Source organism: Lottia gigantea (assembly GCF_000327385.1).
Source record: "Lottia gigantea unplaced genomic scaffold LOTGIsca_1, whole genome shotgun sequence".
Taxonomy (NCBI): domain Eukaryota; kingdom Metazoa; phylum Mollusca; class Gastropoda; family Lottiidae; genus Lottia; species Lottia gigantea.
The window spans coordinates 3,383,936-3,405,794 of NW_008706746.1; the positions used below are offsets into that span (position 1 = coordinate 3,383,936).

A 21,859-nucleotide genomic window follows, 5' to 3' on the forward strand; every position below is an offset into this window, starting at 1 on the left:
TCTACAATTGATGTATTGAGCACTATTTATCAGTGATATTTCTATATAGCTCTACAATTAATGTATTGAGCACTATTTTAACAGTGATATTTCTATATAGCTCTACAATTAATGTATTGAGCATTATTTTAACAGTGATATTTCTATATCACTCTACAATTAATGTATTGAGCATTATTGTAACAGTGATATTTCTATATAGCTCTACAATTAATGTATTGAGCATTATTTTAACAGTGATATTTCTATATCACTCTTCAATTGATGGATTGAGCATTATTTTAACAGTGATATTTCTATATAGCTCTACAATTAATGTATTGAGCATTATTTTAACAGTGATATTTCTATATCACTCTACAATTAATGTATTGAGCATTATTGTAACAGTGATATTTCTATATCACTCTTCAATTAATGTATTGAGCATTATTTTGACAGTGATATTTCTATATCACTCTACAATTAATGTATTGAGCATTATTTTAACAGTGATATTTCTATATCACTCTACAATTAATGTATTGAGCATTATTTTAACAGTAGTATTTTTATATCACTCTACAATTAATGTATTGAGCATTATTGTAACAGTGATATTTCTATATCACTCTTCAATTGATGTATTGAGCATTATTTTAACAGTGAAATTTCTATATAGCTCTACAATTAATGTATTGAGCACTATTTTAACAATAGTATTTCTATATCACTCTACAATTAATATTTTGAGCATTATTTTAACAGTGATATTTCTATATCGCTCTACAATTGATGTATTGGGCACTATTTTAACAGTGGTATTTCTATATCGCTCTACAATTGATGTATTGGGCATTATTTTAACAGTGATATTTCTATATCACTCTACAATTAATGTATTGAGCATTATTGTAACAGTGATATTTCTATATCACTCTTCAATTGATGTATTGAGCATTATTTTAACAGTGATATTTCTATATAGCTCTACAATTAATGTATTGAGAACTATTTTAACAGTAGTATTTCTATATCACTCTACAATTAATGTATTGAGCATTATGTTAACAGTGATATTTCTATATCACTCTACAATTATTGTATTGAGCACTATTTTAACAGTGATATTTCTATATCGCTCTACAATTGATGTATTGAGCACTATTTATCAGTGATATTTCTATATAGCTCTACAATTAATGTATTGAGCACTATTTTAACAGTAGTATTTCTGTATCACTCTACAATTAATGTAATGAGCACTATTTTAACAGTGATATTTCTATATAGCTCTACAATTAATGTATTGAGCATTATTTTAACAGTGATATTTCTATATAGCTCTACAATTGATGTATTGAGCACTATTTTAACAGTGATATTTCTATATCACTCTACAATTGATGTATTGAGCACTATTTTAACAGTGATATTTCTACACAAGATAAATCATTAATAAAATACTAAAGTGGCTGACTTTAGGATCACACTCAGACAATCAGCTATTCACGTATTGACACCCCCCCCCTCACCACGTACTAAGCAATATAAAAAAAACACATATAAGAGTTAGCCAGTCAACAAGCCAAACTGTAACAAAGATGTAATTAGTTTTGAGCTGTGTTAATTAGAAATTAGATTAGTGACAAGTGTTGTGTTTTATTCAAGTATACATTTGATAAAATCTGAACTTTTAGTTTTAAACCTGTATTATGAAATTAACTATCAAAAATTGGGGCATATTCATCATGTATGAGATAAAATTTAACTATTTTGTTTCCCATGGACATTTAATTTAAATACATGAATGTATTTATGATCGGATACAATCACTGTAATTGAAGACAGTGATACAGAGCTTTATTGAGCTGTAAAATTCTACAGGAAATATTATGTGCTTCGTATCCAGTATCTTGTTGATTTTATGTTATCATTTGATACATTGTTAATATCTTCACATTGATTCTGTGTCTCTGACTCCTGTGTAAAGAATATCTTCAATATTGATCAAATAGCTTGTTAAGCTTTTTGTAAAGATTTAATAGTTTGATGTTAATGTGTAAAAGATTTAGTGAATATTGACCATTTTTGTACCAGATTGTTTTCTTGATGTTTTGCATTACGGATCTAATTTGCATGCTACATTACATGATTAATAAACATTATGGATATAAATCAATCTCTATGACAGGAGAGCTATTGTTTATTATTCTTGAATCACACTAGTGATGTAATTAGATTCAATTTTCAACATGTTATGTTTTTTTTTACCTTGAAGTCCATATACTTTATTGAATTTTCTATTTGAAGTTATATTCCTGAACAAAGACAAGTTATTTGAAGTTTCAGTATACTTTATTTCCATAGGAAGCTAAAACAATGATTTTTTTTTTATTATCTGATTCATGTTAATATTGAATTCTTCTTCTGATTGACTTTGTTTATGAAAAATATTGATTAAATTCCTTTACAGTGAGATGAGTTACTTTGCTCATAGGTTTTGAGACAATGTCTTTAAAATTTAATCCTTATGAAACACAAGCTATCATGTTCATTGATTTTAAAACCAATGTCAAAAACAGAAGAGGAGCTCTCATCAAATGTACAAACAACTAGCTGCTTGATAAATCAAAGAATGTGGGTATATATGCATCATACAAATCATGTGACAATAATAGGTGGTGCAGTGTTAAAGACTATATGATTGGCCTTTTTCAATATTAAACAAATATATTTGACTGAATTATTCTATCTTTTTGCTGCCTTAATTTCAGTATTGTTTTATACTACCTGTCTATTTGTATAGGTAATCATTGTTATCAGAGTATTCTCCAGGAATATAATTCAACTTAAGTCAATTATTCAAACTATATGAAGGGAGATGACTGGTGAGAGAAAATCTAATTATAGAAAACAGAAGTCATCTGTGTAACACTGTTTAGGTTAATCAAATATAAAAAACTTAAACTGATTAATACCTGCAACTATTTTGGAAGTTAAAACTTGCAGTTAGGTTATTTCGTTTTATAGACGAAATGTTTTTAGATGCTAAAGGAAATGAACATTGACTTAAAGTTGTTCCATTTCTAATAATATCAAATTGAACAGTTAGACTGGCTAGACATTAATAGAATCGATATTAGCAGGTTTCAGATACACTCAGAGCATGTTGTTTTTGTGTTTTTGTTTTTATACTATATTATATTTTTATAAAATATTACTAAAACATTTAACTTTAATGTCTTTAAAGGGACAGGTGCACCATTTTGAGGGTTGATTTGAGTCTTGATAATATTTAAATAGTCTTCAGAAGTACTAGAAATGTTAGAAAATCACATAATTCCTTTAAAAATATTTCATACAAGGAATTTCACTAACAATTTCCAAGTCATCATTTTAACATTCAACCATGAATAATTCAGGACACACATGGATTTAGAATCAAATTTCGATGGTGAGCAGTGAACACTATTACTTATTGGCATAGCTATAAAATTCCCGTTTCTGTGACTAAAGTATAATTGGTCAAAAAAAATGGCACACCTGTCCCTTAAAGGGGAGTTTTATCCATTGTTGATAGATTTCAATTTGGGCACTAAATAAATACACACAATAAACATTCAATTAATAGTAAAAGAAATGATACACTCTTGTCTTTGAACATTATATCAGAAACATTCACAAATGTGAACACTGGTTATTTCAGTGATATATTTACTTTAATCTAATTATATTCCTACCCTGCAGTACTAATTGGAACAATTCCACTTGAAGCAGTGTGATTAGACTTATCAACTTCTACTAGTTCTAGAGGTTGTTGTTAACCTCTACCTATCAATTACACATCATGACAACTACCAACTTAGTAACAAGACATTCTTATACTTTAATTAACTAGAAGTACTTCCCTAACAACTACTTTCCCCTCCTACATGCTCAACAACTCTAGCCTTCTACTTCCATACATGGCCAAGAATTTTTTGCCTCAAGGATTCTCTTAAGGCTGCCACAGACAAGAGGAATTTTTCTCACTATTTAATCGACTGCAGCCGAGAGCTATCGCCTGAGCTACATTCCACATGTCATCTAAAACAACCAAAGAACATTTGGACTGCATCAGGGTCTTGTGACTGATTCCAATGTTGCCCCATTTTTTGAATTCTGCATAATTAACAGCGTATAGACCAAGTATTCCGTCCACTGTTCAACAAGTTTATCTTCTAAAATTGCATCATTCACAAGGTAATCGATGTTTGCCATGTTGAAACGTCAAGTCAACGCGTTTTTATTGGTTAGCTACCTTTTGAGGAAGAAAATATCAAACAGGATAGGCAGGCAGTTCAGTTAGTTCTTTTCACAGGCAGTTCAGTTAGTTCCTTTCGCAGGCCCTTGACCCTTGTAACAACTATCAGAGAAACAAAGTTATTGGATACTGAATTGTCTAGATCCTGCAGCAAATGTTTCAGATTAACATTGCAAATCAGTTAGTTCTGGAAGATACAACATAATAATGAATATGGAAGACTCAATAAGTTTGCCAATTATTCTGCTTATCTACTAAGGTCAATAATTATTGTCCTGAAGTGACCCAGACTAGTTTTGTTAGGTATTATAACTATATATTAATAATGTAATGTCTGATTGAAAATCATTTCAGGAAATTAGAATTTAATCACACAATATTGAGATAAGGTGGTCTGTAAAACAAGTTTCAAGTTTTAACTTAATAGTGGCTTAAGGTTTGCCTAAATGTAGCATTATCTGCTTGTTTTCATGTTTTAAGTCAGAACATAAGTTAATCAATATTTTTATTTTAATACCCTTAAAAATGGCAATCCTGTCTCTTTAAAAGAAATCACACATTGCCATTTTTCAAAAACTGAATTAACAGAAGATATTTTGAAGATCAATGAAATGTGTACTAGACAAGATCAAAATTTATGGTTTTTAGAAGTAAAATGTGGAATGAAAATTTTAGGAATAAAGATATTTCATTCTGAAATATTGATATTTTTTTTTTTCACCACCAACACACTAGGAATTAGGTTAATATTGAATGGTTATTTAGGTCAACAAAGAGCATTGTAGTCTGTATTAACAAGTCATAATTTAGTATGAATACTATATATAAATAGTCTCTGACTGTCAGGTCACAAAAGGTCATTCCACTCTATTAATCAAATTACTATAATATTTCTTTATTTAAATGATGTCCAGTGATAGTTGGATTATATATATTATAATTGGGATATTAAGTGGGAAATATGTGATTTTTTTGTTTATGAAAATACTGTGGTTCTGCAAAATTGTCAATTTGTTAAGTGGTGAAATTTGATGTGTTTAAAGGAAGAAAAAGTGTAAGCGAATTACATTATTGTCATGGAAATTTAAGAATGGATATTTATCTTCTTCTATGTATCTTAGTGTTATAATGAAGATATATGTATTCATTAACCATAAGTTTTGCCAGAACAGTAGTGATTGCTGTTTATATATAGGCTTTAAAACATAGGACTAATTATTTAGTATGTAAATCTAAATCAAACAAGAATAGTTTCTTTTGTTTATATTTTGAATCAGATACTATCTTAGATTATATCTTAAGAAAAAACATACTTTAAAACATAGGTTTCAAACAGCAAGCTCTTAGGAGTAAAAATTAGGTCTACTACCACGCTTTATACTTCTGGCATTTAAATAATGATGAAGTTAAAATTTTGATGTAATTCTGATAAAAACCCACATAGTCAAGGATCATTAATATAGAACAGCTGTCTTGAACAATAGTACCAGTACAGTACCTATACAGTATAAAAATGACTATTTCATTGATCATTGGGCATTGAATAGAAAGATATTTTGTGGTTCTCAGTAATTCATGAACTATCAGATATAAATACTTTGTGTTTTACAACTTCTTGACATCCTTTATAAAAATGGTGCCAGTTGGTGGGGAAATGTTTGCACTCAAAATTGTGTCAGACAGGAAAAATGGTGTTATGAACAAAAAGAATCGCTATGTGGTAACATCATTAGTACTGAAAGTGTAGTACTCTATATTTTAGTATAATTTGTGTTTGGAATGCAGTAAAGTCAGGTGTCTATTGTTTATACAAGATTTACTGTCATTCAAAGTACCATCATAGAGACTAATTTAACATGGGAATTATTTTACTTACTTCAAAAAACCTGAAAGTAGGTTTCTGTGTTCTTTGTACTCTAGATTAAGTAATAACTCTTCTGATAATTAATTGAAATTCATAGAAAAACACTTACTGGGGGATATGAATTGCAAGAAAAGCATTACACAATGCCATGGTGAAATATGTCTTTGACAAAGATAATACGTCTTTCCACAATTGGATGTTAATATTGTGGTGGTAGTATTATATTAGGAAGTGTAATTTCAGAAGGGTTACTGTGTAGCTATTTGTCATTTTAGTAAATAACAATTAGCTAACTAGTGTGAATATAAAGTGACTTTGTAGGGACAGTTCTTATGGAAACATTTTTGAGTGCCAACAGTGAATTAGACATTTAAAGGTTAACTGTCTAGTTATTTTACTCTATGTTTAAGTGTGAATATTACAACACATCCAAGAAGTTCTTTGTTAAATGAAAATGCTACCATTGTATAAGGTGAACTGTGGATTATATACTAGTGCAAAGATGTCAATAGGTCAAATATTATATCGGCATTAGAGCTATAACTATGCCATATGGTCATATAAAGATCAAAGAATTGTAATAATTGTCACCCAACATCATCAAAACCACTAATAATGATGCATTTTCACAGACACAAACAGGTAATGTGTAATTTAATTATTTCAGTTTTGAGATTATAGTTTATTAATAATCAATAAAACTGGTGTCCTAACAGAGCTACAAACTGTTAGAATTAGTGCTGGGAATAATTATCGAAAAATCGATTATCGCTCTTATGTCATGTACCGATAACGATAATCGATGGTTCATTTCAAAATCGATTATCGCAAAAAATAACATAACCTCCGGTAATTCTGTTAAATTACTCCCGGGACCATAATAAAAACACGCTTTCGGCAGTCACGTACCGCAAAATAAACTAAGCTTAAGTCTTTATTCTCGTATGTTCTTCCATTTCTTTGATTGTATATGATCATAACAATCATTAATAAGAAAAATTTCATTCACAATAAATTAGTACAAACATTTGTTATTATACGTAAATATAATTAACTGAATACAGGTACCGATATTTGGGCATGACTTTCCCTTTATTTTTCACACGATTGTAGTTGTCTCCCTTTTTTTATCAAGTCTAATTACGTAACGACAATGCTGATTGGATAATCAGTGCTGTTTATAAATAGAAGGCTAATCACAATTCGTATAACAACGGTGCTTAGTATTTTAGTCTTGGTTGTCAAGAACGTGGGATGAAGTCAATTATTTTTACTAGTCAACGGTACATTCATGCCGATGGCAATATTGACAAAACTAATCTTCCAAACGTCTTTAAAACAAAAAGATTGGCCACATAGCAAAGAACATGATAATAAACACAATACACATACTAGTATCTAACACTAGCATTACATAGAAGTAAGTGGTAGGCAGCATAAATAGGACTTGAAATGAGTCGACTACTTGACCTAAAATTTGAGTATCAACATTACGATTTTTATCGATTATCGATCGGAAATGCCTAACGATATATTGCCCATAATCGATGATAATTTGAAATTCGATTCCCAACACTGGATAGAAGTGATATTAATAAATCTTAGTCTATATGGATATTATACCTCTTTGTGATATTCAATATATCTGAAAATGTTTTTATTACAGATCACAGGTCCAGAAAACATTACCGTACATAAAGTTTTAGTAAAGTTTGTTTTTACATTAATGATTACTGATATAGATATGATATATATGATAGGCAATATTTTAATACTGGATTGTTAGTTTGAAATAGGCACTAATCACTAATTTATAGTGGTCAAGGACGGATATTGTTGTATAAGATGCCCAGGCAAATAGTAAATATCAGCCAAAAAGGAAACATTATACATATACCAATTTATAGATTTAATCTGTTGACAAGTCTGACTACACAGGTGGTATTCCACAAGCTTCTAGATGAGCTCACAGATTGACTTGTATTTAACTTCTTTGATCATAGTAGAAAGTGTTAGATAATTAAAGATAATCTTGACAAGATGGTAACAGAAAGTCCCATGGTTGTGATCTCACATTAATGTCAAACTTTTAATTGACCTATTCAAGAAGGCGGTGTGTGATTTTGAAAATCTGATGTTATGGCACTTCCACAGGTCTTGCAATTTTAAGTAAAGTCATCTAAATGTACTATGACTTAAATATGATTTGTTCTTTTCACATATTGAAACACATTGGTTCAGTATTGAGTGGAATCAGGTGTGAATATATTAATACATCTTTAATCCTGATTAATACCAGTGATAAAACTACTAAGTTTAATCTAGATAGTATTAATATTATGTTCGGGTATTATTAATCTAGGTTAGCATGGTTCTCTCTTGTTAAAGGACTTCATGTCATAAGACTTAAGAATATTGAAATATACATTAAAAGTGACTATAGAATATTACTGAAATATATATATCTGAAGAAGTCATTGGCTTTTGATTGAATTTGAATTTTGAAGTGTTGAATTTTTATGATTTTACTGGACTACAAAGTTAATACCAACATGGACCTGTCAATTTGTTGGATTGTGTTATTAGATATACACTATAATTATCTGAAATTTGATTCCTCATTTGATTGTAAAGAAGTGTGATGAGGAAGGAATAGAAACCTGAATGTAATGTGGAAGTATCTGATATGAACGTTCCAAGTTTATAAAAAAATAAGAATTGGATTTAATGATACAGAAAAGGTTACTGATGAACTATTTTAAGATAAAATGTTAACTAGTTTGGATGGTTTTTACATAAGAAACGCTGTTTGATGTGATCTTGAAATTGATAAAGCTAATTCAAACTTTCTTAAAGTAATTTGCTGCAATACTTATTATTTGCTACAGATGGTATTCAAGTTGCAACCAAAACAGTTGATGTGATCTTACATTTGAAAACTGGTTCTTCTTGAAAAGACTTTTTTATGATCTTAGAGACATTGAAAGAAGGACTTTCTTATTTAATATGATGTGGATTTTGAGATACAGAAAAGGGTTTATCTGTAAAACTGACAGAGTAACCATGTTGTGATAGATCCTGATAAGAAATTTATGAAGCTGTTATCACATAGTTATGTAACAGTTGTTTTTAATGGACTAGTGAATTAGGATCAGAGTTGATATAACCTTTATACAAGTCATCAAACTACATTACCACCATCATAAAATATCATCTTGATCAATCAGTAACAAGGAAATTGCTTCTAGTGGTTTAACATATTGCTTTTTTTTACGGAGATTTGATTTAATCTTGTGGGATTTACTTCAGAAAGTGTTAAAGATTTAGAATTTCATTGAAAGTTAACTTTGGAGGGACAAACAATTGAAATGTTCAACAATCAATCATTGTGTGTGAAAATCTAAAATATTCTATGAATTATGACTTTATTGACACATGCAGACAATGTTGAGACCATATATATAATTGTTTCTAAAGGATTTAGCAGATAGAAAGGGACTGACTGAGCATTAAGTGTTATCAATAAGTTGGAAGATATAATCTTGTCAAATGCTTATGATGTCATCATTCCATTTGCCAACTCCAGTGAAAAATTTCTGGTTTCGGGAACGTTTAAATAGTTATTTCTGGAGTGAGGTATATGATTTCTATTGTTGTCTTGTAACGTGTATATTAAAAAGTAATGAAGAAATATTTGCCAGATTTTAGTGCCAAAAGGTCATTAATGTTGTGAGGATTCTGTTTTTTAGGTAAACATTAAAGATCAAGGATCAATATTTTAAAGGAGGACTGGGGTCTGATATTGAGATAGTATTATTAGTTACTAAAAAAGCTGCATGCAGTTGCACTTTTCTGAATTGTTTATCTTTCAAGAATTTCCATGAATTTCATTATATATCTTATTTCAATTCATTGCATAGCTGTTAAGAAACAGCCATTTATTGATCACCTTAATGGAATCTGTGGAAAATTATGTCTTGGATGTCCTTTTATGCTAGCTAGTATAAAAGACTACATTGATTTTCTGACAAACTGATCTGGAAACCATGCTTTGAAGTTCTTGTTATATTCTGAAGTCAAAGTGAAGAAAAAAGAGAATGGAACTTAAGAAAAAATAGGTCTACATTTTGCAATATTATGGGTTGTTTGATATACATTGCTTGAAATTGATAAATGTATTTGAAAGTAAATACTTGACCTAGCTTCACATAAAATGTCTTGGGTCAGATATCAGTTATTTCCTTTCATTAATGATTATTAAGAGGGACAAATAGTTTACCAGATGTCAAAAACAGTATTGTCCTTGGATAATTTTTGTATATAACATAGGAAATAGAACGAAGAACTATTGTTTGTTATGAATGAATGAATTGAATGAAATATATATTATTATCAATAGAATCCAGTCACGCCTGTAAAAATAGATATTTTATTTCTATTCAGCTGTTTGAAATCTTGAGCTGTTTGAAATCTTGAGATTATAGATATACAGTGGTTTTACGTACTTGACTGTCCATTATTTTTGAAATATCAAAAAAAGATATCAGTCTTTGATTTACTACTCTTACCACAATATCAAGCTGTAATGAACTTTGTCTTGTTCCTTGACTGCATTATTCACCTTTCTTGTGTCACAAAAGTTTGTAAAAGCTGTGAATTGATTGCATTGTATTGCCAATCAGAGTCTTCGACTGTAAGATTGTAAACAATTAGTAATAATGTTTGCAGTCTTTCTGTCTATGCTCTGATATAAGTCAAGGTATAAGATCATGTTTGTAATAGCCCCACATTGTGAAGGTGCTCCATGTTTTGAAGTTTTCAATTCCTTTTTTAATACTTTGAATAAGTATATTTTGCAAAAATGTTCATGTATGGCTCCTCTAAAGAGATAGAAATTGTACGGTTCAAGAAAAATGCTGGTAAACACTGCATCATAATTATTCATTTTTATCGTTGTTAATAATCATTATGCATCTAAAAACAACAACAAGATAATTATCATACTAACTATATTAGCCTTATTTATGACTTTCTGTAGTCAGACATGGCCTACATAATACTTTTACAACACGTTGGCAAATCGGGGTCAAAAATAATATCAGGCATTTCAGTACATGCTTTAAGGAATGAAAGATAAAAAAAACGCAAAACTAAACATAAAAATCAGCCATTCAAGAGGGTGTAAATTAGATTTATATTATTCATACAATATTTCTATATCACTCTACAATTGATGTATTGAGCATTATTTTAACAGTGATATTTCTATATATATCACTCTACAATTGATGTATTAGGCATTATTTTAACAGTGATATTTCTATATAGCTCTACAATTAATGTATTGAGCACTATTTTAACAGTAGTATTTCTATATAGCTCTACAATTATTGTATTGAGCACTATTTTAACAGTAGTATTTCTATATAGCTCTACAATTGATGTATTGAGCACTATTTTAACAGTAGTATTTCTATATCACTCTACAATTGATGTATTGGGCATTATTTTAACAATGATATTTCTATAACCCTCTTCAATTGATGTATTGAGCACTATTTTAACAGTGATATTTCTATTTCGCTCTACAATTGATGTATTGAGCATTATTTTAACAGTGATATTTCTATTTCGCTCTACAATTGATGTATTGAGCACTATTTTAACAGTGATATTTCTATATCACTCTACAATTAATGTATTGAGCATTATTTTAACAGTGATATTTCTATATCGCTCTACAATTGATGTATTGGGCATTATTTTAACAGTGATATTTCTATAACCCTCTTCAATTGATGTATTGAGCACTATTTTAACAGTGATATTTCTATTTCGCTCTACAATTGATGTATTGAGCATTATTTTAACAGTGATATTTCTATTTCGCTCTACAATTGATGTATTGAGCATTATTTTAACAGTGATATTTCTATTTCGCTCTACAATTGATGTATTGAGCACTATTTTAACAGTGATATTTCTATATCACTCTACAATTAATGTATTGAGCATTATTTTAACAGTGATATTTCTATATCGCTCTACAATTGATGTATTGGGCATTATTTTAACAGTGATATTTCTATAACCCTCTTCTATTGATGTATTGAGCACTATTTTAACAGTGATATTTCTATTTCGCTCTACAATTGATGTATTGAGCATTATTTTAACAGTGATATTTCTATTTCGCTCTACAATTGATGTATTGAGCACTATTTTAACAGTGATATTTCTATATCACTCTACAATTAATGTATTGAGCATTATTTTAACAGTGATATTTCTATATCGCTCTACAATTGATGTATTGGGCATTATTTTAACAGTGATATTTCTATATCACTCTACAATTAATGTATTGAGCATTATTTTAACAGTGATATTTCTATATAGCTCTACAATTAATGTATTGGGCATTATTTTAACAGTGATATTTCTATTTCGCTCTACAATTGATGTATTGAGCATTATTTTAACAGTGAACATATTTTAATATTGTATCATTCATACATATATGAATATTTACCCTGAAACATAGATATAAGTTACTCATGTAAAGATTATGCAACAGAGACTGGACATTAACATTATTAAATCATTTATTCAATCTATAATAATAAGTTGTCTTCATGGAATACTCCAGAAAAAGGAAACAAAATAAAAGGAGTCTTCAAATCACATTCCTGCTAAAAACTGTGCCAAGAATTCAATTTGGTTGATTAGAAGATTTCCTTCCTCTCATTTTACTACAACCTCTACCAGATTTCGCGAAGTTATGAAATTTGAAATAAGTAAACGAAAATGGCGCTTAAGGAGATCTCAGGTACAAATGTTGATCATTTTTAACTGGACTAAAAGTGGTGTTACTAATGAACATTTCGCCAAACACATGTTTCACCTTTTGTCTCTTAAAAGTGCTCAGATATTATTTGTGCTTACATTTTTTTTATGCTTTTCAGAGTCAGAAGTGTTGGGTAGAGAAGACATTTTATAAAAGAGAATGTTGTAAATTTATTAGAAGTCCAAGAGATCCTACAAAGTAAGTAAATTCTTTATTTTCTGTCACAACTTTTTTTACCATTATATTAGAGCTATTTTAAGAACAGTTTGTTTGGACTTAAATGATTACAATTACCTTAAGAAGAAAATCATTCCAAAGTTAAGAATTTCATTTTTTCAATTAACTTCAAACTTTCTCATAAACAGATTGAGACTCCTACCATGTGTAAACTGATTTCTTCTATTTCCTACTTGACTTTGACAATGACTAGATATCAGAACATGGGTTCAGCTGTCTTGTTATAGTTTGGTCTACTGTATCTTACAAGTATTCTAATCCTATTCTATTCTACACGTATCAATTGCATTGCAATTTTGTTCGAGATTTATCTATTTTCTCCATGTCTTTCTTTAAATTCCTAAAATTCTTCAGTCGTTGTCAGGTAATCAAATGCATAAGCTCATTGTGATTATTGTTACTGGGGTAAGGCAGGTCAATCGAGATCTACTCCATACCTCACTTATCATTGTCAGGAACCAGTGAAATGTAAATTATTTCCGAAGTGCTCAATCATTCCGGAAATCTCTTGAAGGCTGATAATGATGTATCTACTTTTGAGTCTAGATTATCAAGTTGTTTAAGATCCATAAATAAGACTATAATACTGATGTATTGGAATATATATCAGTGTAAATCTGGTGGATTAAACTGTAAATATCATACTCAGTTGACATAACCTTACATATTATACATAACTTACACTTTACTTTCAAACTTATAATAACTTAAGATTAGAAGAGATTTTATCTTCATAAGTTTGTTCAGTTAAAATTTTCAGCTTTTGTTGGAAATTGGATAAAATTTTCAGCTCCTATCTAGAACTAGATCAAATATTAAGCTCTAATCTCAATTAGATCCAATATCTGCTCTGGAAGGGATCCAACTGGGGCCAATACACCTATTAGATCAATATGCAGTTCTTTTTTTTTTAAATTAAATCCCATGGTTATCACTCTGATCTTTGAAAATTCATTATTCGGTTTTAGTCTAGTACCTAGTATTAGAACAGAGAAGACAAGAGCGGGTGTGCAAATTATAACACATCAAATTTCCTTAGACAGTGACTAGTTTCAATCTGGAATGGATAAAGTGGTGCTTGGTTTTCATTTTGCAATGAAAGGAAATATAGTGTATATTGTCCTTTGAACTAGTAAAACATTATCAAGCTATCATCAGTAATATTCTTAGAAACTGAAATGTCCAAAGTGACACAAATTATCAAGAAGACAGTGTATCTGGAAAATATATCAGACAATGTGTTACCTTCTCTTGATATGATTATACCATTTCAGCCATCTCAAGACATTTCAACTATTGCTATTGATTCCAATTACCCCCTGCTATATATAGTCTTCTTAAAACATTCCCTGAAGACACTGAAGCCTAATGTGCAAGGTTTTATCTATGGCCTCTCTCAGAGTTCTATCTCAGCACATGGGTGTAGCTTGTTCCTTCAGTATTCTTTTGACATTGACATACAGGTCAAGGGAAGGAGGTCAGATAAAAAAGTTTAAAATAATATAAGAGAAGGTGGCAAAATTCTCCTCTTTTCATATGAATGTAATTGCTTATCAGTATCAGTCCAATAAGATGCAAAAAAATAATGATTTGTGTTGTTTCTATTCAAATAATTCCCATGTTGAAAGGATTCTAATACTTCTACCATCTAAATGTAAAGCGACATGATTCCAGTTGTTACATTCTGATTGATTTTTAACTAGTTGTCCATTTTAAATCAAATTAGAAGGAATTCCTTTTTAGAATTCTTAAACCTAATCTGATTGGTTAATCAATACCATTAGCAGACGCCTATTTTCTAATGGAAATAATAATGGTACATTACATTATCAGATCTAAATAAAACTTTCTATAATGGCTTGGGATTTGAGAAAAACTAAGGAACTTAAATCCTAATAAATTCTACTTTGGTTTAAAGGCTTTATTGATAAAGGTTAAGGGCCAATCAAATATTCCTATGAGTACTGTTTACACGTTCAGACACTTTCTGTCAGTGTTGTCTGTTTACAAGTTCAGACAATTTCTGTCAGTGTTGTTGTCTGTTTACACGTTCAGACAATTTCTGTTAGTGTTGTTGCCTGTTTACTAGTTCAGACACTTTCTGTCAGTGTTGTTGTCTGTTTATAAGTTCAGACAATTTCTGTCAGTGTTGTTGTCTGTTTACAAATTCAGACAATTTCTATCAGTGTTGTTGGTTGTTTACACATTCAGACAATTTTTGTCAGTGTTGTTGTCTGTTTACAAGTTTAGACAATTTCTGTCAGTGTTGTTGTCTGTTTACAAGTTCAGAAACTTTCTGTCAGTGTTGTTGTCTGTTAACAAGATCAGACGCTTTCTATCAGTGTTTTTGTCTGTTTACAAATTCAGACAATTTCTGTCAGTGTTGTCTGTTTACAAGTTCAGACAATTTCTGTCAGTGTTGATGTCTGTTTACACATTCAGACAATTTTTGTCAGTGTTGTTGTCTGTTTACAAGTTCCGACAATTCCTGTCAGTGTTGTGATCTGTTTACAAGTTCAGAAACTTTCTGTCAGTGTTGTTGTCTGTTAACAAGATCAGACGCTTTCTATCAGTGTTTTTGTCTGTTTACAAATTCAGACAATTTCTGCTAGTGTTGTTGTTTGTTTACATGTTCAGACAACTTCTGTCAGTGTTGTTTGTTATTAACAAGTTCAGACTCTTTCTGTTACAGTTTTTGATTGTTTATGAGTTCAGATTCTTTCTGTTACAGTTTTTGATTGTTTATAAGTTCAGATTCTTTCTGTTACAGTTTTTGATTGTTAATGAGTTCAGATTATTTCTGTTACTGTTTTTGATTGTTAATGAGTTCAGATTCTTTCTGTTACAGTTTTTGATTGTTTATGAGTTCAGATTCTTTCTGTTACAGTTTTTGATTGTTTATGAGTTAAGATTCTTTCTGTTACAGTTTTTGATTGTTTATGAGTTGACTAGCTCAGACACTTATATGGTTTTGAGTTCAGATACTTGCTGTTACCTAAATTGACTTTCAACCAGTTTATTTGTTGAATATATCTACTTATTATATTATTATATTCAAATCTTATGATTTATTGATGAGTTTCTACTTAGACAGTTATTTAGTCTAGACTATCTATCAGTTGTTAATTGTAGTTTTACAGTTATATAAAGTACTGGTACTTGATAATCAAGATACAATACAAAGACACTTATTTCCAGACACTATTGGAAATTATTTAAACTAATTTAAAAATCTATTTTACCCTTTTACCCTATTGCCAATGTCCTGTTGACATTTGATAATGTGTAATATTCTTATTATAAGAGCTGACATGAAGGAATAAAATGTAGTTTTTGGCACAGTATCTCCTTTCTTTTAAATCAAGAAATTGATACAAGGACAGGTTTGTAGCATAGTGGGTTAGAACACTGGAATCGGAAGTTACAATGTCATTTTCGGGTTATTTCAAACAAATAGTGGTGATGGGTTCTAATGTCAGTTGACATGTAAACATCTGATGACCCTGAACAATTCAACTAATTTGTATTAGTGCAAATATTCTGAGAAAGATCAATCAAAAAGTTTGACCAAAGTGTAGCTAGTAGAAAAATCCTCCTGAACCTAAATTGTAGTTCTAATGAAGCATTTTTCTTTCTAATCACAAAAGAGTTGAATTCATCTAAAAGTGTGATTAAAAGATTTTTACAAAGTGAAAAGTAGCTCCTCTTTCTGTTCACAGAATCCAAACTTTTTCGCCTTCAATTTTTTTGGTTATTTTTCAGATGTTATTGTGGTAGAGGTGAATCTTGGCACACCACATTTTTACCTGCAAGTATCAGTACAGAGAAAGACGAGAAATGGCATCCATACAAACATACAGAGGCCAAACAGACCGATGCTTATGGTACTATAGAGTTTCAAGGTGCACCCCACCCTAGTAAAGCACAGGTTAATATTTGTTGCTTCTTATTATTACTTAAGGCGTATCAGAACAATTTTTTGGCAAATTTGAAAATTAACATGTTAAATATCAGTCTAGAAAACTTGTAATGATGAATGGTGGTTGCACATTGAGATTGTAAATAGTATCTAATTTTTGCTATTTCCATTAAGTCTATTGATTTATTACTCACAGAAAAGTAGAAAATTTGTGATAATTATCGTCGCAACTAAAATACAAGGCTATCACAATATATAATATATATATAATTTTATTATGGTGAAAATACAGAACATAGGTGCAAATAAACTATACAAATTATTCATTAAACATCAAATTGTACATAACACAGTTTGACACAAAAGTTATTTTCAATTAATACAAAAAGCTGCAAAAATAAAAATAAAAATAAAAGAAAAGGATACACATAAAGAAGGGATGGTGGGAGGGGAAAGAAAAATTTAGAGAATTATCTCTGTCGAGTGTCGCTGAACTAATAACGTATGAATAGTAAAATTGAATATAGCAAAAAGTGAGCAATATCAATGGATTAAAGAGATGAAAGTTAAAGTGGTGAAACTAGGTTACTTATGATAATTAACCATTTTATGTATAAAATTATACAATTCTGTTTTTGAATAAAATGCCAACTTGAATATATTTTGTCACATGGCAAACAAACTGACATTTAGATAGCAATCATCAGAAATTAAACCAGTGGTAATTAACTGGTAAAATGATAAAAAAAAATCAAGTAGTATAATCTTCTGTCTAGTAGTGGTAAATATCATTATCATTAGATGTATTTTAGTTAAATGTCGTTCTCTTTGATGAAAATATCTTTGTGTTTCCACCATTTAAATTTTCAACAAGACTAGTTCAGCAGTTAAAAACTGATTTGAAATTATGATTTTTTGAAATTGATTTTTAGGAAATAGGAACCACAATTTTATTTGCTTTTATTCCTTTATTAATTCCTGAACTCTATTTCAGTATGTAAGGTTGAGTAGTTTTGATACGAAACCAGAACAAGTTTTACAACTCCTACAGAAAAACTGGGGATTAGATCTTCCCAAATTACTAATTACTGTTCATGGAGGCATTTTAAACTTTGATATACAACCAAAGTTAAAGCGAGTTTTTAGAAAAGGTTTATTGAAAGCTGCTAAAACAACTGGTGCCTGGATTGTAACTGGTGGTACCAATACAGGTAATATTCTTCAGATTTTATGTCGCACGTTAAACTTATGTCTGTTTTCATAGCTGAGGTGGGTTGATTACAGCTTCCAAATAGTGCTTGAATTAGTCTTAGTTAATACTTTAGACTGCCCAAGTGATATGCAACCATAAATATGAAGAAACCAATGATATATCAGATTCTTATTTTGCTCCTAATAACCAAATATCTGCGAATTATTTGTCAAGTGATTTTAAAGTAAGATCTATATCGATATATTTTGGTGAAATTGTGATATTAAATTATGTTTCTTCTTCGTAGGTGTAACTCGTCATGTAGGAGATGCTATCAGTGATCGCACAACGAAAGCTAAAAATAAAGTGGTAGCTATTGGTATATCACCATGGGGAGTGGTAGAAAATAGAGATGATCTCATTGGTCGAGATGTAAGTATCAGTCATCTGTATCTACTGAGCCCTTTTTCTCAAAGTTTTTACACTATTTTGTGGAAGTTATTAAACTAAAATCTGAGGCTATATATGCTCTTTAGGAAACTAAGATGATTAAAACATGGAAACAGTTTTGTTACTGCGTTCTGAATCTACATTATGCCAGTTTTGTGCAATAAAACAATATCCTAATTGAGAAATGAATTATAAGCATGCTCATCTGGTTTTCTCTCTGGCATTCCATTAAATGGTTAAATTTGAATGTTAAAGATTAGATAATAATTGCAATCATTAGCAAACTTTTCTAACAACTTTGAACTGGTTGTTATTTCAGATTGTGGTACCATACCACTGTGTGTCATCAGGGAAAAGTAACTCTGCCGTCCTTAATAGTAATCATTCATACTTTATGTTGGTTGATAATGGCACAGTTGGCAAGTATGGTGGAGATATTCTCTTCAGAAAAAAACTGGAAAAATTCATTTGTCAACAAACAATTTGTATAAGTAAGTATTATAATATAATATATAAAACATTCTCTAGTCTCCTCAGTTGGTCATACTATCATATTTGTGAAGAATATGAAGGTTTGTTAAAGAATTGCACATGCCATGCCTTGACATATAGCATACATAGTTACATAGGTACAGAGTTAAATCTTTTGTATGACCTGTTATATAAAAGAGTCTTTAGGTTAAGTAGAGGTACTTTGTGGTAGACAAATAGAAAGACATATATCCAAATCAAAATCATTCTTCAAACATTCCCATAGTATACAAGCTAAGTAGCTAAGAATTTATAAAATTATCTTATAATTTGTGAAAGTTAAGAGCTCCTGATTGAAGGAAGATAAATTGTAAATATCAATCAGACTACAGTTAAGGCTTGTTTCTATTACAGCTAGTGGTTTTAAAGGTCGAGGCGTACCTGTGATATGTGTTGTATTAGAGGGCGGGGCTAATACTATACGTTCAGTATTAGAATATGTAACAGACACGCCCCCTGTTCCTGTCGTTGTATGTGATGGGAGTGGCAGGGCAGCAGATTTATTGGCATTTAGTCATAAATATACCAGTGATGATGGGTAAGACATGTAATTCATTTGATTTGAATACAGTTGAATACCAAGTGCTTTCACCTGCCTCTCTATTGGTTAATTCAGTCTTTTCCTGTTCCCAACCTACTTATGTGCATAACAACTTATATACTTTCCATGACTTTTTGCTCTGTTGTGAAGTCATTACAAATATCTGCAATTTAACATGTGATTTGAATTATATTTATTACAGCACCATGCCAGAAAGTTTAAGAGATCAGTTGATTTTAACGATACAGAAAACTTTCCAATATTCTCTAGAACAAGCTGAAAAACTCTTTATAGAATTAATGTTATGTGTCAAGAAGAAGGAATTGGTAAGTCAAAAAACCAATGAAAGGAGACAATTTTTTGATACATAAAATTAATTTGAATGTCCTTTCAAGATTAAGAAAATAATAATTGAGATCTTAATTTTTAATTCTACTAAATGATATTGGGCTGTGTTTAAAAAATAAGTCTTATGTTTTGATGCAATTGATACATACACATATAAGTTATTGAAATGTACCTTTTATTCTATAAGCAGACAATATACACATTATAGAAAATATTGGTATTACATAAATCTTCTGTTTGAATATAGAGAAAGATATGATATTGGTATTATATTTGTAGATCACTGTATTTAGAATGGGAGAAGGCAGTCAAGATATAGATCTTGCTATTCTCACAGCTTTATTAAAAGGTTTGTAATTTCTTTAATAATTTCAACATTGAAAATTAGTGACTGAAGAATAATTAATGTGAAGGAATATTGAAATTTATGAACAAATATATTTTGGACACGAAATATGGCTAAAATTCATCAATAAATGGCAATTATTTTGACAAAAGAAATCAGGAATCTTTATGTTGCTTGTGAAGAAATCTAATTCTGCTTAATATTGCTGAATTGGGTAGCTCTGCCAAGGTGTGTTTTATATTATATCAGCTGTGTTGAATAGTCTTCTAAAAGTAATAATGTTGTATATTTAATTGCGACTGTATGATATTGTATGTTTGATTGTGACAGTATGATATTGTATGTTTGATTGTGACTGTATTATATTGTATGTTTGATTGTGACTGTATGATATTGTATGTTTGATTGTGACTGTATGCTATTGTATGTTTGATTGTGACTGTATGATATTGTATGTTTGATTGTGACTGTATGATATTGTATGTTTGATTGTGACAGTATGATATTGTATGTTTGATTGTGACTGTATGATATTGTATGTTTGATTGTGACTGTATGATATTGTATATTTGATTGTGACAGTATGATATTGTATGTTTGATTGTGACTGTATGATATTGTATATTTGATTGTGACTGTATGATATTGTATATTTGATTGTGACTGTATGATATTGTATATTTGATTGTGACTGTATTATATTGTATATTTGATTGTGACAGTATGATATTGTATATTTTATTGTGACAGTATGATATTGTATGTTTGATTGTGACTGTATTATATTGTATATTTGATTGTGACTGTATGATATTGTATATTTGATTGTGACTGTATGATATTGTATGTTTGATTGTGACTGTATGATATTGTATGTTTGATTGTGACTGTATGATATTGTATATTTGATTGTGACTGTATGATATTGTATGTTTGATTGTGACTGTATGATATTGTATGTTTGATTGTGACTGTATGATATTGTATGTTTGATTGTGACTGTATGATATTGTATATTTGATTGTGACTGTATGATATTGTATATTTGATTGTGACTGTATGATATTGTATGTTTGATTGTGACTGTATGATATTGTATGTTTGATTGTGACAGTATTATATTGTATGTTTGATTTTGACTGTATGATATTGTATGTTTGATTGTGACTGTATGATATTGTATATTTGATTGTGACTGTATGATATTGTATGTTTGATTGTGACTGTATGATATTATATGTTTGATTTTGACTGTATGATATTGTATGTTTGATTGTGACTGTATGATATTGTATGTTT

At 29.7% G+C, this 21,859-nt stretch overlaps 2 protein-coding genes across 2 annotated transcripts in view; both read left to right on the top strand.

Moving 5' to 3' along the window:
• Nucleotides 1-15,311: 15,311 nt before the first annotated feature.
• On the top strand, nt 15,312-16,237 carry LOTGIDRAFT_103132 (hypothetical protein; the record flags this gene model as incomplete). Its single annotated transcript, XM_009045565.1, has 2 exons — nt 15,312-15,645; nt 15,885-16,237. Coding segments are annotated over 2 exons (687 nt in total), but the record flags the coding sequence as incomplete, so codon positions are not given.
• Nucleotides 16,238-18,143: 1,906 nt separating this feature from the next.
• Nucleotides 18,144-21,859, top strand: part of LOTGIDRAFT_102152 (hypothetical protein) — a gene marked incomplete at both ends in the record, with an annotated part of 4,124 nt that continues 408 nt past the window's right edge. The window contains 7 exons of the mRNA XM_009045566.1: nt 18,144-18,363; nt 18,652-18,776; nt 19,114-19,279; nt 19,680-19,863; nt 20,069-20,192; nt 20,494-20,567; nt 20,743-20,811. Coding sequence (XP_009043814.1) covers nt 18,144-18,363; nt 18,652-18,776; nt 19,114-19,279; nt 19,680-19,863; nt 20,069-20,192; nt 20,494-20,567; nt 20,743-20,811 — 962 coding nt within the window. The remainder of the gene's footprint in view (nt 18,364-18,651; nt 18,777-19,113; nt 19,280-19,679; nt 19,864-20,068; nt 20,193-20,493; nt 20,568-20,742; nt 20,812-21,859) is intronic.